Source organism: Pholcus phalangioides, unplaced genomic scaffold (assembly GCF_987345545.1).
Source record: "Pholcus phalangioides strain wild (caught in Gottingen) unplaced genomic scaffold, Ppha-v1.0 ptg000009l_1, whole genome shotgun sequence".
NCBI classification, from domain to species: domain Eukaryota; kingdom Metazoa; phylum Arthropoda; class Arachnida; order Araneae; family Pholcidae; genus Pholcus; species Pholcus phalangioides.
In genome coordinates, this window is record NW_028301602.1 from 52,381,951 (window position 1) to 52,405,693 (window position 23,743).

Genomic DNA, 23,743 nt, shown 5'->3' on the forward strand with positions numbered 1-23,743 from the left:
TAGAAAAATAGTACGAATTTTATTTCTAGATAGATCGCGATTTTCAGTCGGATGATTTTTTTTTTTATTCTAAGTAAATTCAAAATACTTGCGAGCTTCTTTAACGTTGGCCAGCTACAAGAGTATTCTCCAAAGCGTACTAATAATACGCTTAATACGTATTAATAGTATGCATCTTTAATATGCGCGCTTTGGTATTCTCCCGCTGCGCGTAAGTTAATTTCTGCACGGGCTCTCTTTATAAACTCGCTCAATGTAAATGAGCCTTTAAATCGTCATTTCAAATGTTAAAAAAAATTAATAAAAGTAACGATAGAACAAACAACAAATGTAACTTGCTCGATGCTCCAAGAAAGGAATTCGGCCCTTAGGACAAACTTTTTAAAACTAATAAAATAAAGGATCAATTTTAAAATAAGATGAAAATGAAAGAACGAGTGGGGAAATAAGAAAGAATGGTAGTAGAGGAGGGGAAAAAATTCTTTGTTGTAAATACGCTATTTTTTTCCGATCGGCTTTTCCATAAAATGACGACTCTTAACTATAAGGAGCTTTCTTTCCAAGCGCCTTGAAATCAAGTTATGCTGACGTCACACGGTATGCTCCCGGGAAGATAAAGACGCCTTCATATATATATATATATATATATGGGTTCCTTGTACGATCGTAGTTCAATGAAGGGAGGGAGAAAATTAGCGACCTTGAACCGGTAAAGTTCGTCCTTGAAGAAAAGAAAAACACTGACACCCGAAAAGCGCGCGAGACCGAGGTTTTTTTGCTAAAAAAAGTGGAAAAAGTGACCTGGGCCCGAAAATAGGTAATAAAAGTGACCAGCTTCTAAAAAAGTGACTTTTAGGGGAAAAAGTGACCCGTGCCGAGCCCTGCAAATGTGTTTCCAGCTAGATGAAATGTATAATTGATCATTTTTGTTGCACGACGTTCATTTTCTGCACAAGAGGGATAAGTAGACCGGGACCTACAATTCCGGACAGTAGATTTTTTTTATATTCACTGAGAGGCTGGTGCGCTAGCCCCTCGGTGTGGAACTCCCTGCGGTAGCAAACGTTTTTTGTGGTCATGTCGCCGTTTCTGTTGTTCCCCCAGTGTCAGGAAAGTTTCTGACAAGAACAAATTGGGTATCTAACATGCGATACCTCTACACATGCTTTGGTATTTTTTAGGTAAGTATCTTAACAACCTCGGCTATCACACCTAATGTAACAAAATGTATCAAAAATTAGTTTTCACCAAGAATCATCAATCCAATATAGTTTGAATTTCAAAGTCGAAATATTTTTTCCTTAAAATGTGAAAGAGGTCTGGGGTAGGCAAGTCTTCTGGTTTTGCTTTCTGGTTTTTTGTTTAGCTATAATGAACGTTGGCATTCGTCTGTATGTGACATTTTTGAGTGAGGTGGTTCAAAATGCTTGTGTAACATCCCTTAATGGGGTTACGTGCCTGGCTCAAATTATCCAGTTAAAGGCAGACAACAAGCAGGAAACAAACAAGCAAGTTGTTTTGTATCACTTCAAAAGGCTTTATTACAATAACGGTTATTTTACATTAAGTTAGACTTCGTTCATTAAAACAATTTTTTTTGCGTTAAAGTCAATTATTCCAACATCAATTTTAGTTATAAAAAAGCGTGGATCTCACCACAGAAGTCCATGTCCATTTAGCTGGACATCACCTTTCTTCTCGCAGACAAAGAGATGCAAGTGGACTAGACACGATAACAATGTAGATCCGTTCACGTCGTTGGAACCAACCGAAGAACAGTGTCCCTAGTTTCAGAGCAAGTCGTCAGCAACCAGTTTTCAGGTAGACCTCTCAGCAATCATCGATGACAGTTCATCGGAGTCCGGCCGGTTGAACGTCGAAGATAGAGGTACTGGACATTTCTATAACGTTAGACCAGAAGTTTCGTCACGAACCAGACCACCATTCAAGGTTTCATCTGCCAGAGGACAACTAGTCACGGGTTGAACTGCAAGACTCGTTAATTGGTTATTTAGCTTTTATAAAAACATCTTCACCGGACCCGCCAGGAACAAGAATGGTAGTTATTTAGATCATATTATATTAAAATTTCATGACCGAAATCAAGAACAAGCTACTCAAGTAGCCAAAGCAAGAGGTGAATACTTGAAAGAACGAAGGAATGAATGGATGCGATTAGTGAGATTGTGACAGGCGCTTTTATACATCATAAACTGGTTTTGACTTTAGGACCATTCATCCACCGGCGACACGCCGTCTATCGTTAAATATTCAACATTTCACAAAAATAATTTGCATACGATCGCATGCCGGCAACATCACAATCGGTCTCGATCGCTGCCACACGACCACCGCAGTCGATGAAAAACAAGTAAACATTTATGCGATGCTGACTTCAGACTTTTACGCAAGGGGGGCCCATGGATACCCCACCATGGGTATCTTCCACTTGGAAGACAACATCAGGTTTTGTTCGGGGTTTGCTGGCAAGTTCCGATAAATAAAAGACAGCCATACATAGATGATAGTGGGAAGGGAAGAAGCAGTGTAAAAATAGCTAATCATCTGTTTGACCATAAAAGAACATAAAAAATTTCCCATTGAGATTATGAATTTTGTCTATCTTCTTTCAGGAAAAAAAAAAATGGAAATTCAATGAGAATCAAAGAACGATGAGATTTCTAGTGGTTTGAGAATGGGGAGAGTTCTTCCTTCTGCATTCCATAGACACTTTGTGGTGGTCGCATATACCACTTTATAGAATATTACTGAGTATATATGTATATAATATATAAAATAAGTGAAGTGCTTCCTCATCCAAATTCGCTGAACCCCCCCCTCCCCCGAAAATCGTTCCAAAGAACCAATGGCGTAGCGGGGGGGGGGGGGGACTTGAGGGGTCTGGTCCCCCTGAAATGTGAGAAAATGACCGGAAAAAGATGGCCAAATCTATTGTTCTATCACTCTGGTCCCCTCTCCCCGTCCCCCGAAATGAAAGTGGTCCCACCTGAACAAAATTTCTGGCCTGGCTACGCCTCTGCAAAGAACGTTCACAAACTCATGTGGTCATGCGCGAGGCTACTTTTAGAGTGAGTATCTAAAAATTGTCACCTTGCTATGGGAAGGGGATGGGGATAACTGGGATCCAGCCCTGGGAGAGCTCCTATGCATTTTTGTCTTTTTCACACTGTAAATTTGTTTTAGAGCTGCTCGTGTATCACTTATCCTTTTGTTTATGCATTGCTTCCTGGCTTGATCTTTTTTCATGAATTTTAGGAATGTCAAATATCCCTATGCACACCAGCGACATTCCTAAAATTCTGTGATATGTGAATTGATAATAACAGTCCTTTATCGTGTTGAATATACTTCTATTAGGGGCAGCTCGTCATAAAGCCACTAAGGAATTCCCTCCCCCTTTTCTAGAGCCATCAGTTTAATGCCCTGAAACATCTGAATGATAATTTAACGTATTCGAGTGTGGATGACATAAAACGTGACAAAAAAAAAAAAACAAACACGGAAAAAAAAATTGAAAATACGCAAAAAAAATTAATGTTTTACTGCAGCGTATGAGAATAGTGAATAATTCATTTGTTACGCAACACAAAATTGCTTCCTGCATTCAATTTGTGTTCCAGGAAAATATAAAAAATACTATACGTAACATTTAGATGACTAAAAATAGAATATTTTGCACTTCAAGTTTTATGTGGATGTCGTAATAAATTTTTATCACAAATTATCTAACATTAATTAGAACAAGTTTGTTATTAAAGAAATTAATCACAAAAATCATATTTTTGACCGCCTCATTAGATATTGATCGCCTGTAGGTAAAAATGAAAACAGTAAAACCTCGTTAAGTCGCCACCCAATTTTTCTTCAGGTCCTTCCACCTCTCACATATAACAATGTTATTAAAAACTCATTTACTCGTCGTTAATTTCTGTTAACTCGTCACTATGAAAAAATTTGAGAAAGTGGAACAGACTATTTTTATGGCTCCCACTAAAAAAAGAGCTTGTTAACAAGCATTGCCATATGCTTAAAAGTCACCATAAAATCATATATACCCAAACGGAGCAGTATAAGTAACGAAAGTTACGTTGGGGAAGTTCATTTGCCAACTAAGGTTTTTGGAACGTTGGGGACTGTTCAAGCTAGATCTCATTTCTGCATGGGCTCTACTGGAGAAACCGCGAGACACCGAGGCTCTGTCGCAAGAAGCAATGTAAGCACTTTGGCCCCCCAGGGCATCTCCGGCAAAACCGAAATTCATTGATACCTCAAAGACACCTCATAGTGCAAGGAAATCAAAAGTTATGTAAAAATCAAAGAATCAAATTAATCAAGTCAAAGTGCAATGGCACGGATAATAAATAATCATAGAAAACATAAGCTCTACTAATTTAGGGCTTCAAATTTAAACAAAATATCTTTGTTGAAAAAAATTTGACATTCTTTCCCAAGTTGAGGTCTTCTGTTTACTTTTCCCTGCCCAGGGTCCCTCCACAAAGTCAAAAGTGTTCGAGATTACTTTGTAGTTGTATCATGAACTACTGATGAGGAATTCAAACACTAAAATTAAATTTGATGTATATGTAAAATGAATGTGCAATAGAGAGTGCTGTTATGAAGAACAGCTACTTATTCAAACAGTTGCTCTGTTAGTCTAAATTAAAAATTACTAGTATAAATCAAAGTGTACAGTACGTTTCACCACAATAATTTAAGTAATAAGAGATAAGGTAAAAAATTGCTATTATTTACTCTTTCGCAATCTATAAATTTTATTAATATTGTTATTTTGATTCATACTTTAATAAATTTCATATTACTTTAAATTTATACGATTTTTACAACATTGCACATTGAAACTGATGGCACTCCGCTTGAGCCGTCATAATTTTTTGACAACTTGAGGTGACGACTTATCGAGGTTTTACTGTATTTGATTACACTAAACTTTAAACTCCTTCCTAAAAAAAATTCCTGCCAGGAGCCGCCATGAATTCTACCTCAGAAACCCTGCCCCTCCCTGACCGATCGCGCGGCACACCTCTTCAGGAATAACTTGCTCCAGAAGAGTATGCAGGAAAGGGACAAAGGCTTGTCGTTGCTGTTTTCCAGGTGATCAGAAATAGATGGCTTGAAAAAAATTAAAGAGAAAATATTTTAATTAAAAATTCCTTCATCTTAGAATGATAATTTTTTTAAGGTTAGTAACGCAAGATTTTACAGAAGATATTCCCTGTACCCCCACATGGCCTCCCAAATGCTGCAGCAGGACCCCCACCCCCAGACTTTTCCTGAACCATTGTATAGTGAATTTGTAAGGTGAAAACTGGGCTTTCGGGCTGGAGCCCTGCCAGTCCCAAATTTTGGGGGGAGGGGAAAGCATCATTCTTTCCACTCCCCAAGTGAATTCAAATAATAATCATGCACAGGCATAGCCACAACTTTCGTTCGGGGGGGGGGGGGGCAAAGTGATAGAACAATACACTTGGCTATCTTTTTCCCTTTTTTCGGTCATTTTCTCACATTTCGGGAAGGGGGGGGGGCCTCAAACTCACGGGTCCCCTCCACTACGCCCTTGTAATCAAGTAAATTGCATGTTATTACTAATTTAATTTTGCACTAAACACAGTTACTTACACAGGCCTTACAGTTTACTTTTGGAAGAGGTAGGAGGTGCGAAAAATCAAGGTATTGGATTCAGTGAAAGAAGCTGGCTAGGAGCGGGGTAGACTAAGATGTGGGGTCCCAGCATCAAGGGAAATTGTCAACAGTGTGGCACATAGTTTCGGTGCTCCTCGGGCTTATAAGATGTGAAATGACCCTGAGAACCCGTTGCTGTATTATTTCTCAGGCAGACACAAAATGCACCTAAATTTTTTTTTTTCCCCTGCGATCAATATAACGAAACCTGTACGCTCGTACGGGTCAAGACGTCGTATAAATGCTAAAGTCGTTTTACTGAAATTTTTTGAAAATGACCCCTCTCTTTCTCTAGCCATAGCCCCTTTTTAAAGAATTTAATAATTTTAATTCAAAATATATCATTGGTTTCTATTTCTGTGGAAAAAAATTGTGGTAGGCTGCATGTCGTGGACAAGGCCTAAGTTTTGATATGAACACTTTCTTTGTGCCTTGAATCTCGTTGTCTGTACTTTCTTTTTTTCAAAAAGAACACGCAGACCAGGCAATATCGGAATTAGGCAATTTTTGCCATTGTCCCTGTGAAGGGACGGGACCGTGTCGGAGAAAACTTTTATAAACAATACACAGCATTGTCGCTACTGACATAATGATATTGGTATCATCAGATTTGTCTTTGAAATAGCTAATAGACGATACCATTATCGTCTATTTACTTTGCAAACTTTTCGAGATAAATCGCAAAATAATTTCACTACGAAAGCGGGACGCGAGCCTGGTGTCCAGACCGGGAAAGCTATTTAAACAAGAGTAGACGCTTGGTCAGCCGGGGCAAGAACGCTCCCCGGGTATTTTGACGTCCCTTTATAATGCGGAAGAAGAAGCTAGATGGTAAAATTTGTGCCCTCTGTGGCCTGAGCACCAGACCAGCCTGCTCTCTCTAGTTGTGGCCCAGGTAGTACCATTTTTTAGATTTGTCTTAAAAATGCTTATCATTGGCTTATATTTGCATTGCGAAGCCAGGAGAGAGAGAGCCACACAAAAGAGATTTACCAGGCCACGGGCTTCCAAATGTTTAGAACGGCTGACCTATACTACGAACCCCGCAACTAAATAGGTACTTGGTCAGCACAGGGCAAGCACGCATTTTGGCGCCTCCTCATAATGTTGAAAGAGAGGTTAAAGAGTGAAATTTGCGCCCCCCTCTAGCCCGGCGCCCCAGATCCACCTACAACCCCCTAGTTGCGGCCTGGCCTCCAAGGCTCCCTAATTAAGAACAGTTGATTTTAAACCTTTGGTTCACGTGTTTAGACGTATTGCTTGTTAATTCCACTTTTTATCCATATCTCTGGCAGGGCCGTCTCAAGAGCATCGTGAGCGCCCGGGCCAAGTGATTTTTTTGAGGCCCTACCTGGCGAATTCGGAAAATATCAAACAGTTGTCATTTTTGTGAGGCCGCTGTTCCAGGGGTCAGCACGGATCATGGCCTCAAAACTAGTGAAAATAGTGACCAAAATGTTTAAAAAAGTGAGCAAATAGTGACCAAAATATTTTTAAAAAGAGACCAAATGGACAATGAATTTTGATTATTACCAAATTGAATGAATTAAAATTGAATTTAGTTTTAACTTTGCATTTCAATAGAACTCATTGAAATTGCTTTTTTTTTTTTTTTTACATAATAGTGTGAAATAATTAAATCAAACGCATTCTGCTAACCAGAAAAGTTTTGAATATCTTATCAAATTTATCAACAACTATGTGTGAGAGAATAACTACATTATATCCTTTCTGAGTAACAGTAGCAATGCCTTCCCCCATATTGCTTTCCACAACCCATCTTAAAATTAATTTAAGCAGGAAAAACTTCAAAACGGGAAAAAGTTTTCACATTCAAATAAGGGAAAAAAATGAAATGACACAAAATTTGATGAGAGAATTTGTCCCATTTACATTTCAGTGGATTTTTCATTCATGTTATGCCATGAATGACAGTATACAAAATGTACTCAAACTTTTTTAACTAGTACAAATTTGATTTACATACCTAGGTTTGTATAATACATTCCAACAAATTTTAAGAAATTTACTGTAATGATTAAAAACTATAAAATTACTTAAATCACTAAATTATAAATAAATTATTTAAATTATTAAATTGAATAAAGTACTTAAATTATTAAATTAACTAAATTGTTTTAATTACTATACGTTGAGGGAGGGGCAATCCACCCTCCCCCCAGCGTCAATGGTCTACTGATGTATACATATATATGATGTATATTAATTGTCATCGTGCCACACCCCTAAGACCTTAAAGTATAAGTATCTCCACCTATGGCTGGACTGGGAAAAGTGGGCGAGTACTATTTTACAGGCGGGGGCACCAAAATAATACTGTTCTTGGGTGAGGGAGAAAATAAACCAGTTTTGAAATTGTTTGGTTTTTCAGAGAAAATTTTTTAAAAATATATATTTTTCTTTTTTTACACACAACATACACCCCTGCAAAAAAACACATTTACTCCTTTACCCAGAAACACAGGGGTGGGAAGTGACAAAGTCCATTTCGGAGCAGCTTTGAAGCAGCAGAATTCAGGATTCTGAGCAGTTTTGGAGCAGCAAATTCAGGATCCGGAGCAGATATTTATAAATTGGAGCAGGGAAAATTAACAAGAATATTTTTGTTAACCCTCACCCCTTTTCAAAATAAAACAACTGCACTGTCTTTTGCTATCAAACATCTTTTCATCAGCTTGTTTTTTGTTTTTGGTATTTCAGGCTTTTGACAGCTTGTTTGAAAGAGAGGCTGTCATAAAATTTTTCACACCAGTCTATTTAAGATGATTTTTGCTTACTGAGGGCACTATTGTCTGTCTGGAACCGCAGCACTTCAAATGGGCTAAAAATTTTCTATAAGTTTTCAATTTTTTCATACTTGGAAAGAAATTGTTGCAAATGGGAGAGAATTTCGGAAGAATCAACACGACCTTTGGCGATTAAGTACTTATTATTTGGCGAGATTGGCGATCTGACACTCGTTATTTGGCGATCTGACACTCGTTATTTGGCGATCTGACACTCGTTATTCGGCAAAGTTTCTAAATTAGCATTCGTAATTCGGCGGAAACGCACTTTTTACTCCCGGAATGAAATTTTTTTTCACGAAACATCGGGATTTGACGCAGTGACGATCGACTACAGTAATTTCTGCTGCTTCCAGAGGAGACTTTTTTTTAAACGGCAACGGACTCGCATTTGCGCTTTAAAGCTGAAAGACCATTGTAAACCATAAAGGGCACAATGAATAAACTCCAGGGGCTTCGCCACTGGACTTATCCCGTTGCTGAGATCTCTTCCAGCCCAGCTTTCGTGGCAGAGTCTGGAACAAAGTGAGTGCACCTAACATTTTGAGTGTGTAGCTAGTGTTGTGTCTGATATTTTAGTGCTGTCATCTATACTTCAAATTGGGAGTGAAGTGTAATGATTGAATATTTGTAATATTGTAGGCCTGTTGCTCTCTGTGGAGAGACTTTTTAACGGGGAGATCGGCCCGCATCGGTTCCCAATTTCAGGCCAGAAGCCTTGAAATTGGGAACCACAGAAAACCAACTTCAGCCGACCACCACCGTGGTGCCGGTGGGGTTCGAACTCGGATCCTCGCGATGCGAGTCCGTCACTATGACCACTCGACCACCACAGCGGCTGACAAAGGGCACATAAAAAATTACAAAAATATATAATTTTTATGAATCAACCTAATATGCGGCAATATGCGAAAATCGATAGAAATATATCGGGAAATACGGAAAATTAGGATAAAATGAACACAAAAATCGAATCAACGATATACAGGGTTTATAAATGCGGTTGATAGAGTTTATTGATGCTGTGCTGTCAGGGTTACCTATTTTAGCGCGAAAAAAAGTCGCCACGTTAGCGCTGACTCCTACCGTAATTTTCAACGAACAAAAACAAAGAATTCGTCCCCACCCGGGGTACCCGATTTACCATGGCCGTAATACAATTGGTTTTTCTGAAGGGGAAATGTAATTTTACTGCCCCTTGACTGTGGAATTCGATAATTTTGCAAAGGAATTTTTATTGCCTTTTCTTAAATATGCCATTCCATCAAAAACGCCGCCCGAGGCATTGCCCCCCGCTCCCAAGTGCGAACGAAAATTTACTATCGCCCGGGGCCGGTATCCACTCTTTTTAACAGAAAAAGAGCAAACTCGGAATTTTCCCTCGTTCAATACCCGTGGAACGAGACCCCCGCCCTCTCCTATTGCGGTCGTAATAGCGACTCGAGACAAAAACGTTCTAATAACTTCCGAGGTCTAAAAATGGGATTTTTCTTACACAACACCAAGAATGGAGCGCAAGATGTCGATATTAAGTCAACAATCAGTATCGTGAAGATGCTCTAAATTAAGTTACGGCCAGAAGTGGATAAAGGTCAGTTGACGGCCCGGGCATAAAAAAAAATTAATATTAGGCCCTTTAAATTAGGAAAAAAGTGTAAAGTAGGGGGCCAAAGGCGCACTCGGTGTGCCCATCGTTAAATCCGTCTCTATTTACGGCTCGCATGCACGTTAACTGAGTTTTTATCAGCCTGATGACCAATTTTCATCTGATTTGGAAACCCTTGTGTTAAACTAAATGTTGAATTGCAGGATTCTGTGATCTTTTCATAAATAGTTCTCCTCTCGATCAAATTTGAGGCAACGGTTTCTTGCTGAGATTTAAATCCAGTTAGAAAATTAGTACGAATTTTATTTGTAAATAGAGATCGCGATTTTCAATCGGATAATTTTTTTTATTGTAAGTAAATTCAAAATACCTGCGAGCTTCTTTAACATTGGCCAGCTGCAAGAGTATTCTCCAAAGCGTATTAATACGCGTCTTTGATACGCGCTTCGAAATTCTCCCACTGCGCGTACGTTAGCTTCTGCACGGGGTCTCTTAAATCGTCATTTCAAATAACATTAGAAAAAAGTAAAGATAGAACAAACAACAAATGTAACTTGCTCGATGCTCCAAGAAAGGAATTCGGCCCTTAGGACTAAAACTTTTTAAAACAAATAAAATAAAGGATCAATTTTAAAATAAGATGAAAATGAAAGAACGAGTAAGCACGTGGGGAAATATGAATGGTAGTATGGGGGAAAATTCTTTGTTGTATGTATACGCCTTTTATGCTAGTTTTTTTTCCGACCGGCTTTTCCATAAAATGACGATTCTTTAACCAAGGAACTATCTTTCCTAACGCCCTGAAATCAAGTTATGCTGACGTCACACGGTATGCTCCTGGGAAGATAGATGCCTTCGATAGTAGTTCAATGAAGGGAGGGAGAAAATTAGCGATGTTGAACCGGTAAAGTGTTCCTCCTTGAAGAAAAGAAAAACACTGACAATAGAAAAGCGCGCGAGACCGAGGTTTTTTTGCTAAAAAAGTGGAAAAAGTGACCTGGGCCTGAAAATACGTAATAAAAGTGACCAGTTTCTAAAAAAGTGACTTTTAGGGAAAAAAGTGACCCGTGCCGAGCCCTGCTGTTCTGTTCAGGCTCCCGGGCCGTGCCTGATTGGGCCCCATGCATTAAGACAACACTGATCTGTGGTCAATCCTCATTTTAAATCAGCGAAAAAATTTAAAAGTTGGCGACTCACAAGCTGGAATTTTTGGTGGGTTTCTAGATTCAAAATTTTCCTTCCCCCCCTGTTCAATAAATTTATGATGTAAAAAGTAAAACACAATAATAGAATTTGTACCCCCCTCCACCCTTCTTAGCCCTCTAAATAGTGGGCCACGCATCCAGTAATTGTTATTGCCTCGAGCTGGAGCCCTGTCAACACCACCCTTGGGGGAAGGGGGTGGGCATGGCATCCATCCCAAGAAAGTAGTGAGATGAGCAGGCCTAGACATAATACGAGTTCCCAAAAATCCTCCTAAAACAGTGGTTCTAAACCTTTTTCAAACTGTGACCCGATGAATCTAATTTCTATGAGTCTACGGCCCGGTCTGCAATCATTTACTCGTTCATAAAGTAATAAATAACCAATTACTTTTTAATTCAGTGTAAATTAATTAAAAACATTCACACAAACAAATTGATTAATTAATCTAAACACTTTCAAGAGATTAATTCATTTAAAACCCTTTTAATGAACTTATGAGTTGAATTCATTATTATCTTACTGTTTTACGAACTGTTAGAACGTTTTTCCTTTTTTGTGCTGCATTAATAATGCACAGAAGTCAAAGTAGGTACGTATGAACGAAGCACGTTTCATCAGCAACTGCAATCATCATCATCATTGGAAAATATAATTGATCACAAAATTAATCGAAAGGTCTTAATATTGAATTTCATAGAATAATTTTGCATAGTTTTCATTCACAGTTGGGAAATGAAAGTCTTGCCATACATTTAAATTTATTTGTGCTGACTTACATAGACGTAATACGTATTTATTATCACGTTTTGTTCATAATTTAGTGTAAATTATATTTTATGACCAAATTTTGTATTTTGTTAGCCAGAAAAAAGTAACGATATAAAAAAATTCTACATTATAACTCACCATAAAAGTCGGCTGAAGAGCAGGAATTATGGGCGAAACACTCGTTTAGGTGTATTCACGATAGATGCTCATATAAATCGTGTAACTTTATAAATTTCAAGCGATTTTTCTACTCTAAAATTTGAATACCTTTCTCTAAATTCGTAACAAAAATTTATATTTGTGAACCTATCATTTGAATAAATGAACAATACTACACTGGGAAAAAAGCACAACCGAAACTCGCAACGTAATTCACTGCATGCAAAGAAAACTATACGGTACATCACCACTCATGTGCACCTTGATGACCGATTCAAAACAATATATTCAGCTGGTACTTCACTGATTAGTCGCTCACATTTGCCATGCATGTCATTTTCCCCGTTCATTTCTGAGAACAGGTTAATACGTCCTCCATCGTTATAATTGGACTGCTAGAGATTTTTAGGTGTTTTGCGTCTGGTCGTCAAAATCTTCCCTACTAACATACATACATTCCACACAAAACATATACGTCTTTTACTTCATACGAGTTCCCCAATTGCTCCCATTTTGAGGGCAGCAGATGTCTGTAAACAGATAGGCCCTGCCAAAAATTTTTCTCGATTTGGATTTGGCGACTGGTCATAAATATCAGAAATTCAATAAAAATAAAAATCGATGACTTTGAAAGATAGTTTTTGTTTCCCCTAAAATTTTCCGTCCTCTCAAAATTGCAGCCCAGGACCAAAAGTTTTTGTGGAAACATCACAGGAAACAACACATGCGGCACATTATTTTTCTGCAATGACTCATGAAATACTGATATTCAAACAAGACTTAATTTATTTGAAATTTATTTTTCCTGTTCCGTGAGCAGACTGAGCCATTTGAGGAGGCCCTCCCGATAAATTTTAAATTTTATGAGGGAACAGAGCCCTCCCTTCCCAATAATTTCTGAAAAACAATGCAATGCAACCTCCATGGCTACCACATGGTCCCAAATAGGGCTCGCAGGGCCCGGAATAATTATCATTTTTTTTATTTTTCATGCTATAAATTCACTATAGAGGGCTTTATTTACTTTCTAACCGAAACGGCGACCCAGTCCATATTCCGAAGAATTTCTAAATATGGACTAGGTCGCCGTTTTGGTTAGTAAGTAAGGCCCTCTATAGAGGGCCGTGAAAAATCTGGTTCAGGGGACCCGACAAATATTCCAGCCTCGAGCCCTTGACCAAGATGTGGGGGCCATGGCACCCTCTCTTTCCTGCGTAAGCGCTTAAGGTATTAAGGCGCTTTAAGTATATTCGGGACGACCAGCAACTTTCAGCCCCCTTCAATGTTTTCTTCATGTGGGTGCATCCGTCAGCCCCGGGTGATTCTTGCCTTTTTTGTACTTTTCATGCTGTAAATTTAATATATAGGGGCCCATGAGAATCAGTCTGGCTAGGGACCCGCCAAAGATCCCAGTCTTGGCGCCCTGCGACAGGATGCGAGGGCCATGCCACGACGTATTGCGATTAAGCTCTTTATGGGGGCAATACATAGGCGGAGATAACCTTGGAAGTCGGGGGGGGGGGGCACGGTGCTGGGAGGGCAAGATGATGATGATGGCAATTCATATATGCATATATACATTAGATCAGTCGACTCTACCTTTGACGCTGGGTATCTCCGACCTCGTATCTCCGCCCATGGGGCAATACATCCAAATGAATTTTATTAATCAATTAAATTATTTTTGAGGTGAATAAATACTCAAAAGCACATTTTTTTTTGGTGGTACTAACAACACGATTCAGAAAATATACCAACAGCAACAGAAATTTCAGGGCATGTGATGATAATGTTGCCTTTTTCTTTGTCCGCAGTCATTATATCAAGGTTTCACTGCATTTCATTTAGATATTTATTTTGTCTCGGTGTTATTAGTCATACAGTATTTTGTCAAAAATGTTTCGGCCGGGCTCTCGAACTCGATAAGTAAAATATGACTCTCGGAGTGTACTTGTTTCGGTTTCAATCATTATCGTCTATTTTTTAACCTTTCTTTTCCTCCTGCTGCATCGTCTGGAAGCTTCTTTCCCCAAGGGTCACATTCAAACAAAAGAAGAGATGCTTCTGAGTTTTCCGACAGCGGGAACAAGAAAGGGCCAAAGCACCTACCCCATATCGTCTCCAGATGTCATCCAGAGATGCATGCCTTTGGGGCAGCTATGATTGGCACAGAGGGAGAATGATAATTGGAGATTGAGTGTTGTCGTTGACCGTGAGAAAAATAATACAAATTGTTACAAGAAAAAAAAGCCAAGGGCAAGTCGATTGAGATTTTAAAAAAGTATTGTGAAATAAATTTGAGATTTTTGTTACTAAACTTTTTTTTGGAATTTTTTTTTTTTGCAATTTTTTTAATCATAAAGTGTTTTTCCGAGCCAAATATGGGAAACATATCCATGAGAATTTTTTTTTGGGGGGGAGGGGGGATGAGCCGGTCCTTCAAAATTATTGGAGAGGACTGGGCCCATGGGCCAGATACAAGTTCACGCCTATGGCTTGGATTTATGCCTTAGACCAGTGTTTCCCAAAGTGGGCGATGGAATGGTCCAAGGGGGCGATAGAACCTACTGATTTAACATAGGATCCTATGGGTTTACTTGAGTTGGGGGGCGATGAGGAAAAATTTCTGATGAAGGGGGCGATGGAACAAAAAGTTTGGGAGACTATGCCTTAGACTTTTGAAGACTGGACACACCCTGCTTCACAACTCAGAGATATCGAAGCATACCCAGAGGATAGGTGTGTGTGTGTGTGGTAGAATCTTTTTTCTTCATATAATCAACACTCAACAATGGCGGATCATAATATACAATAAACAATCTATATATATAAAATTGATTTTCTGTGTGTCTGTGTGTATGTTCTCTATACAAATCTACAATTTTAGATCGATCGTCGTAAAATTTTGCATGTATACCAAATGGGACCCGACTTGAACGATAGGCTACTTTAAAATTTCGTCAGAGCAGGGCAAATGCCCCAAATGGGCAAAAAACTGTCCGGCAACAATGGTTTTTGGGCCTCAACAATCACTTTCCGAACGTTTACTTTGGTTACCGTGGTTCCCTAGCAATGCATTTGAGAGTCAGGAAAAGGGTGATCCTCATAGAAATCAGTGCTAAAATTGTCGATTTTACTGTAGAAATGCGGAAATTAGTGGGATTTTCCGCCCCATCAATAATTTTAAAAATTAAATTGAATTCTCGATTTTTGAAATATTGAATTCGCTTGGAGATACGAAGCCCAGAAAATTAAGTATGAAGTAATTAGCCGGATCTACTTTTGAGTTCGATATCCATGCAATAACATTGATTTCAACTTTTTATTTATATCTTCTCAAGCATGAAAATTAATGTCTCCGTATTGTCTTTTGATATTTATTTGCATAAATTCATATAGTTTAGGATGCTTTTAAAATTAGTTATGGGCCCCGTAAAGTGCATCGAAAAAATTCCACAGCTTTAATTAAGCATTTTTGGAAGCTGAAACAGGCAGAGATGGATAACTTGAAGTTCAGGGGGAGGGAATCAAAATACCTAGCACCCATCAAAAAAAAAAAGGGGGGGGGGGGGAGGGGACTATTCATTTATATTTTTTATTTCGGTTTCAATATCATTGCTTTCCAATTTTCAACCCCCCCCCCCCCCACCATGCATCTTTGGGATTCTTTTCCTGACGGCGCCACTGTGATTTCAGCTGTGCCTTGAGGGATTGAACGGCAGGGAAGAAATGAGATAAACGTATTGTCATGGAACAAGAAAGCCAAAGACCATTCAGAGTTTTTATAAGAACTGAAATTTTGAGCAGATTGTTTCCATTAACTATTTTTTCCTAATTAGGACAACTTTTGGTTAAATTTTTTTTTTCATCATGGCAAAATGAGGAAACCATAGTCATACGAATTGTTTGGGGGGGGGGCCTCGGGCCCATGGGCCGGATACAAGTTTACACCTATGCTGATAGGCCCTGCCTATGCATGAGAGGGAACTATGGAACTATAGAGAGGCATGGGGAACAACTGCCCCGGGCGGAAAAATTTAGGGGGGCGGCAGTTTTCTGTGGGAACAAAGAACACGTTGCGAAATTACCGAATTTCAAAGTTGTGGGGGCGGTAAAATAATGTAGCTGAGACTATTCAGCCCCATCCCCCAATAAATACTGTGGGGGTGCCCCAGATAATTAATGAATATAAAATGCAAAGGAACGTTTGCCTGCCCCGCCCACAGAGTACAGGCTCGAGTCCCATATATACGGGACGATTGACTACTTTCAATCCCCTCAATGTTTTCTTCATGTTGGTCATTTTTTTTCTAAGTTTTTCTGCTATAATTCTTTTTTTTTCTTGAATTAGCACCCAAGCTGCCCCTGCCCAGCACATGGAGCCAGGCTACAATTGTATCCTGGGGCTTTAGTGTGGCACCGGAACCCTCTACACCAGAGACCGATTTGGGAAAAAAGCCTGCATAACGAAACAGATCGGTCCGCACACGTATGAGATCCATACAAATGATGGCTCCACGTTGAGAAGAAGCAGACAATTCATTAAACCATGTGTCCAACAAGATATGGAAATCAAGCGAACAGCTTCACAGCCAGCCTGTCATCACCAAGACTATATGACATCCCTGATTTAGATGCAAGATCCTGAGTACAACCCAGAAAGAAGTGGTCTTAAATCTCCAGCAACCAAGGATGAGGTCTCACCCCAATGCCAGGTTCCAACACCACGGAAACAGGTAGCAGGCCCGTTATCACAGACAACCCGGGATAATGGATCTTACACAGTCAAAAGATTGGGTCGCCTGGTGCGCAAGGTCTTGTGATGCTCTATTATGTCACTGAGCCATCTCGTTTTGCCTTTCTAGCAATTTTGCGTGGACTTCAGGAACCTGCGGTAGAGTGAATTGAAGACGCTGGCTACTAGTCGGCAGGCTTGTCAGTGTGGCGCTGTGGTGGTCGAGTAGTCATAATGACGGACTCGAGTCGCGAGGTCCCGGGTTCGAACCCCACCGTCACCACAGTGGTGGTCGGCTGAAGTTGGTTTTCTGTGGTTCCCAACTTTAAGGCGTGAATGCGAGCCAATCTTCTCCCCTTCAAAAAGTCTCGCCACAGAGAGCACCAGACCTACAAACAGTACAAATGTAATTCAATCATAACACATCACTCACTTCACTTCTGTGTATAGATGGCAGCACTGAAAAGTCAAACACAACACTGCATATGCGTTCAGACTGTTAGGTACACACACAGTTACATTTCCGGCCAGGGCCGGTCTTAGACCTAGTGGCGCCCGGTGAAAAAACAGTAGTCAGCGCCACCCCTCCCCCAGGCGAAAATCCAGAGTGATGTATGTGTCAGTGAATTTTCAGACTCTTGGTGTGGTGATTGTCTCCTTCCCCCCCCCTCCCACACCACTTGGTTGGATATTAAGGGGCGAAGAAGACTGTAAAACTTTTTCTAGAATGGGATTACTGCTATTTAAATTGTAAAAAAGCATAAAAACCAACTTCTTTGATTTAATTCAGAGATTTAAAACATTAAAAAAACAAAATATCATACATTTAATGCAGGATACTCATCATAAAGGATCTATTTTCTTCATACATATTTTGAGTTTTCTGGTAAAATTGGTGTAGTGCACGCAACACAGACAGGCTAAACTGATAATAAAAGTGATTTAAAAAAAAAAAAAAGTGACATTTATAAGACTCATGAACTTCATTTGAAATTATCCCTGACACATATAAATACATACATCTTATTTTAATGACACATATAAATACATACTCGTCTTCCAGTTCAGGATAAGTCTCATCCGGGTCGTGCCCAATTTGCAGAATCCGCCTAGCTTTGGATGATCACCTTGCTTGTATCTGACCCTTCGCTATAGACATGCACGGTCTCAAAATGATTAGCTCTGTTGCATTTTTTGTACACGTGCTTCCATGCAGGACAAGATTCTTTTCTCAACGGATGCTCAAGCCCGCAATATTTGCTTTTATTGATTTTATCAAGACATGACATTTCACCATCTGAGCACAGAAATTCTGTCCAAGTTTTATGAAAGAAAAGACGATTATTTCTAATAAATTTTTAAAGGAAAGCTGAAATTACTTGGGTTCCAAAAACTTACAAAGGAATTTAGAGAAAATTCTGTTCCAATTATATTCCTGAAAGTAAAATTTCGAAGGTTCTTTGTCTAATGTAAGTAGGTGAAAGAAAAAGTTTATCTCTGAAGTATTTTTTATACAGTATATATGTGTAAGGTGAGACAATAGAACCCTGGAAAAGAAGCTTTCTTAATTTTTGTGTTTGTATATAGAAGAAGAGGATAATTTTTCTCCAAGTATCAAAATTTGCATGAGCAGATTATATGCCGTCCCAGGTAATAGAGGTAGGCAGGAAATAGAGGTAGTTTTTCAACCAAAATTTCCCTGAAAAATAAGGAATAAGAAGCTAGCTGTTTTTTTAGTTGCCAAGCTTCGTATTTTGCTATTTGCAAAACATGATTGCCTGATTGCCTATAGCATATTGATTGCTCGTTGAAATGAAGAAAAAGTAAAATTTTCGCGGGTCTTTCAAGCAGGCCAGAAGCCAGAGATTTCGTTCGGGGGGGGGGGGGGGCAAAATGGTCAAATCTTTTCCTCTTTATCAGTCATTTTCTCACATTTTTGGGGAACCAGACACACAAGCCCCCCCCTCTCGCTACCACCTTGCCTTCAAGGTTGTACTTGGATGAAAATAGTGAATAAATAATACTATGAAAAATGAAAAACAAGAATTGAAATTAAAAGACTCAGACAAAATCATACCTTTCTATCTGCCTCAAAAATTATAGGAGTAATGAGCCCAGCATCTGTACTAACAGCAAAATTTATATCCACTCTATTATACCTGTAAACAGATAATAGTGCTAAATGATACTGTTATTAGAAATACTGTTGAAAGAAATGAAATACAAATCTATCTCTACTTGTTCAAATTCTACCAATATGCACTACCCTCATGGCACTATCAATAGGTGGCAAATAAGTGATACCTGCATTTGTATATATATTTTCTTGATTTGTTATAAGACTAATGCTTTAAGATGATGTTCTCAATGATATTATTGTTAAGATTTATGACTATAATTCTCTGTATTTCTACCGATACTTAATCATTGGTTTTACTAATCACTATTGTAAAAATACAGCAGCTGCATAAAGGAATAAAATATGCTGATTTTCTGTATTCCATCTTAGGCAAGCCATGTTTTATTATACACCAGTGTTTCTCAAGCATTCTAAAAAAAGGACCTATAAAATTTCCAAAATAATTTGGCAGACCACTGTTTTATGAGAACCTGTAATTTTTGTTCCAATTTTTTTTACACATTTGTCCTGTTTTTTCTAATGATACTTTTTTTATTTGAATTTGTAATAATTACAAAAGTCCTTCATAATTATGCCAAAAATATATGTTAATCTCATATTTGTTATGTTTAAAATTTTTTCCACAACTTTAATTGAGATCTGTGATTGTGCCTACTTCTGGAAATGTTCTTGATGACAATTGACGATGTCCCATATTTTATGGATTATTATTTAAGATTTCAATTTACCATATTTTTCTCAATGAAATATAGTCATCAGGTCATTTGTTTTTTTTTTTTGAGAGAGAAATACTGAATTTGTTTCTTGAAGGATTTGTATCAGCGTTTCATTTCCACACCCTTCAGCAAATTCAGTAGCAAAAATTGAAATAAATTTCAATTTTTGACATAATTTAATGATATCTCATATTTATGATCACAATTTCCTGCATTCTCCTCAATGATGTATGGTGAACTTGAGTATAAAGATATAACTTTATATGAATCCATATGGTATTACTAAAAGCAAATTTGTCAATTAAGTTACACAAAATCAAAAAATTCACACTCCACTTTAAAATTGATAAAAATTTGCAAATGATGCCCTTCAGGTGGCCCATGCAAAAAGACAAAAAAAAAATGTAGCTGCAATGGGAACAAAATATAATGTGATGAAGACAAAAATCTGATTCTCTGAACTGTACCTTATGGGTGTCAGTTATAGTCTAGGGCTCAGAGAGAGAATATATATTTTTTAAACCGAGATGAGGTAGACTGCAGCTGTTGTACATCAATATATTTGAAGAATTTAGTGTTATGATAATTGTGCGAATAGCTCCTGTTCTATGTAAAACTAATATTCAGATCTGAAATATGCATATTCCTATAAATCATGTGATGAACTTATAGATGGGACATCCTGATGCGAAGAAAGAGAAAGAAGAAACTAGAATTTTTTTTTTAGAACAGAGTCAATTTATCATACACAATAGCGATAAGTTGGCAAAACCAGTTACCAAATTTTTGAATCCACATTATTCTGAAACATCAAAAGAAAATTACACAAAACTTTGTCATACAGCTTCAATGGATATTAAATACTTGAATATAAGCAACTTTTTTTTGTTAAAAAAAATTTCTTTAATCATTTTTTTTCCAAAGGAGGAGCAAATACTCAGTTTTGCCCCACAGGTGGGGCAACTCCCTCAAATGTTTTTGAGGAGTCAGCTCGCTCCCCTCCTTCATCCCTGAAAATTTGGGTGGATATGTTTTTAGACTCAAAAACTTCGAAAAAAAATGGTTTTAAAACATTTCTGAGCCTTCCCAACAAAAATACCAATTAGGGATACGGAATCCAATAAATAATAGTAAAATAAAATTAACATTAAGAAAATAAGAAATGAAATTTTCAAAGATTCTGCAGCCTGAGTGAGGCACCATTGCATTCTAATACTAGTAATATAAAATTTTCCCCTAATAAATCAGGGATTCCTAAACAATTTACGTTCGCATCATTCTTAGAAATTTTTATTTTTTCCAGCCGGGGCAAGCACATATTTTGCTACCCCTCTGTGGTCCAGCACTCTGTACACGTTGTCCACCTGCTCCCCCCCCCCCGCACAAGTGGCGTGGTGGTAAGATGATCGTCTACCCCATTGAAGGTTTCCGTCACGGTCCTGGGTTGGAACCCGAGGGATTATATAGATAAGATATTTTCCCCTAACGAACTTTATGCGATCACCGATAGAAAGTCATTTCCAACCCATCCCATTATTGGCAGTAGATTGCAATACAGCAATCCATACTTGCAATACAGCAAGCAATACTTCACCCTGTCCAATAAAACATGCAACTATCTCCGATGATCAGATGCTATGAGAGCGTACTGTTCAGTATTTATTTTTTCTATGAATGTTATTACTCCCAATAGTAATTACTATGCCTTTATTGTTTCTAATCCATGTGATAAAAGTTAATTGAGTTAGTTGACATAAAAATAGTTTATTAGTTAGATTAACATAAAAACAATGAGTAAATTAAGACTTGTCCTCCAATTTTAGTTTGCCAAAAAATAGAAAAGAAAAGGAAAAGAAAACAGAAAAATTGCAGTGTCCTCCCAAGACTTACAGAATGAAACGACAAAAACACATTACATCAAAAACTATTTACAAACTTTTCTGCAACTTGCATATGCTTAACAACAAATATGCAACATTTAGTTACCCACGTCATCTTGCGTGTGGCAACTGAAAAGATCAAAATATTCTTTTTACATAAGTTCTAAATACTCTGTGATCTTTTCACACAAATCACAAATACCTTATATTGTTAGTGTTACTTTGTCACCACAGTGTTACCAGCTTCACAATAAGGGTTTACACAATATACATTAGGGGCCGTTCAAGTATTACGTCATCATCGATGGGGGGTTTCCGATCTGCTGAATTTTGATGACAAGGGGGAAGGGAGGGGGTTCGGATAATGGTTATGTCATCAACCACCCTTTATGAAATATGTTTAATGTAATCTTATTCCGTGTACCAAAAAAGAGAAAAACCTTTCTATAGTTTTTGGGCACTTGAAGTAACATCCCCCGCACATTGATAATTGCCCTACAGAGCCACTTTAGTGATCTCTAAATGTTTCGCGGATCTAAGTGCTCTGGAAATGTGTACTGGCCGTTCACTTAAGTGCTCTGGAACTGTGCCACACATCACTCAAGCGATCCATAATTATATGCTGCAGATCACTTAAATAATCTGAGAATGTGCCGTGGGTAACTTGAGTGATGTAGAACCGCACTGGGGGCCACTTAAGTGCTTTAAAACTACGTCACATGTCACTCAAGGGATCTCTAAATGTGTCACGGATCGCTTAAGTGTTCTGGAACTGTGTCCCAAGTCATTTAAGTTATCTGAAAATGTGCTTAAATGTTCTGGAACTGTACCACGGGACACTTAAGTGATCTGCAAATGTGCTGCTTAGTTCATTTTTACAAAATTAGGTTTGAGGAGGGCAGGCCGCATCAGATAACCCGCAGGGCCATATTTGGTCCATGGGTCTTTATGCGATTTAAACAGCTGTATATTAAACAGATCCGTCAGAATTGGGGGGTTCTGTGGGTGCTTGATCACCCGCGGTAGTTTGTGACATAGGTCCGAGGAACCCTCCACCCCGGAACTTATTCAGAAATCAAAATTTCCTCTATAAGAACAAGACAAGAATCCACAAGTTCAAAACGCTCCCGACGTCCCTGGTGTTAAGAATACGGCCTTGGTTGGGATTCAGAGGCTGCTAATTTGCATCAATTCACTATAGAGGGCTCCGGACACCAGACATGACCCCCGCTCTGTCACTATAGTAAAAATTCTACTCTGCGGCCCGTCTAAGATCCTAACCTAGGTGCCCTGCTTTAGGGTGGGGATTCCACAAATAAATTGTTCAGATGGAGAACTCCAATTTTCTTTGGAACCTCAGAGATATAGGAATGGCAAAAAAAGAATGTGGAATTTGAATTTGAAGAAAAAGCCCAAAACCGGACATTTTTGTTGAAAGCAGTACACATGGTCATACCATATAACGAAACCGAAAGTCAGGTGGACGCAGCGAGCAATACCAATCATTTTTGACTTCCGGTGTCCCTGCATGAAATTTTTTACTACAAATTCAAATATACTGGCTTTTTATAACATAAAAATGTGTGCAGAAAATTCAAAATTTTTCCTAATGTCAGTGACCGTCAATTGTGATGCAGAGCGCCAGACCCAAAATTATTTATAGGGGCCTACATCTCTTTCATCATAGGGATCATTATTGGCGTGATCACTATGAAGGGGAAATATAGATCATGACCCCTGGTCTAATCAGACTGAGGGTTTTTTTTAAAATTTAATCAATTAATTAATATTTTTAAAATTTTCCTGTCATTAACAGACTCCCCCATGTAAGGATGTGAAGATATTTAGCTTCAATAAAATACCTGTTAAAAAATCTTAGAAGGTAAAAAATTTAGAAGCCCTTTTGCACACTCAGTCAATATACGTAGTATCGGTTATATCCTTATTCTCTACTGGGGATTTACTTCTAGAAATAATTATTATTCTCTTCTCCCTTTTCCCCCTC

General features: G+C 38.4%; 1 protein-coding gene across 5 annotated transcripts in view; it reads right to left on the reverse strand.

Annotated features, from left to right (window-relative positions):
- Positions 1-23,743, reverse strand: part of muc (dihydrolipoamide S-acetyltransferase muc) — a 291,233-nt gene that overhangs the window by 102,343 nt on the left and 165,147 nt on the right. For all 5 annotated transcript variants that reach the window (XM_089236511.1, XM_089236509.1, XM_089236508.1 and 2 more), the window contains one exon: positions 19,080-19,161. In XM_089236511.1, coding sequence (XP_089092637.1) covers positions 19,080-19,161 — 82 coding nt within the window. The remainder of the gene's footprint in view (positions 1-19,079; positions 19,162-23,743) is intronic.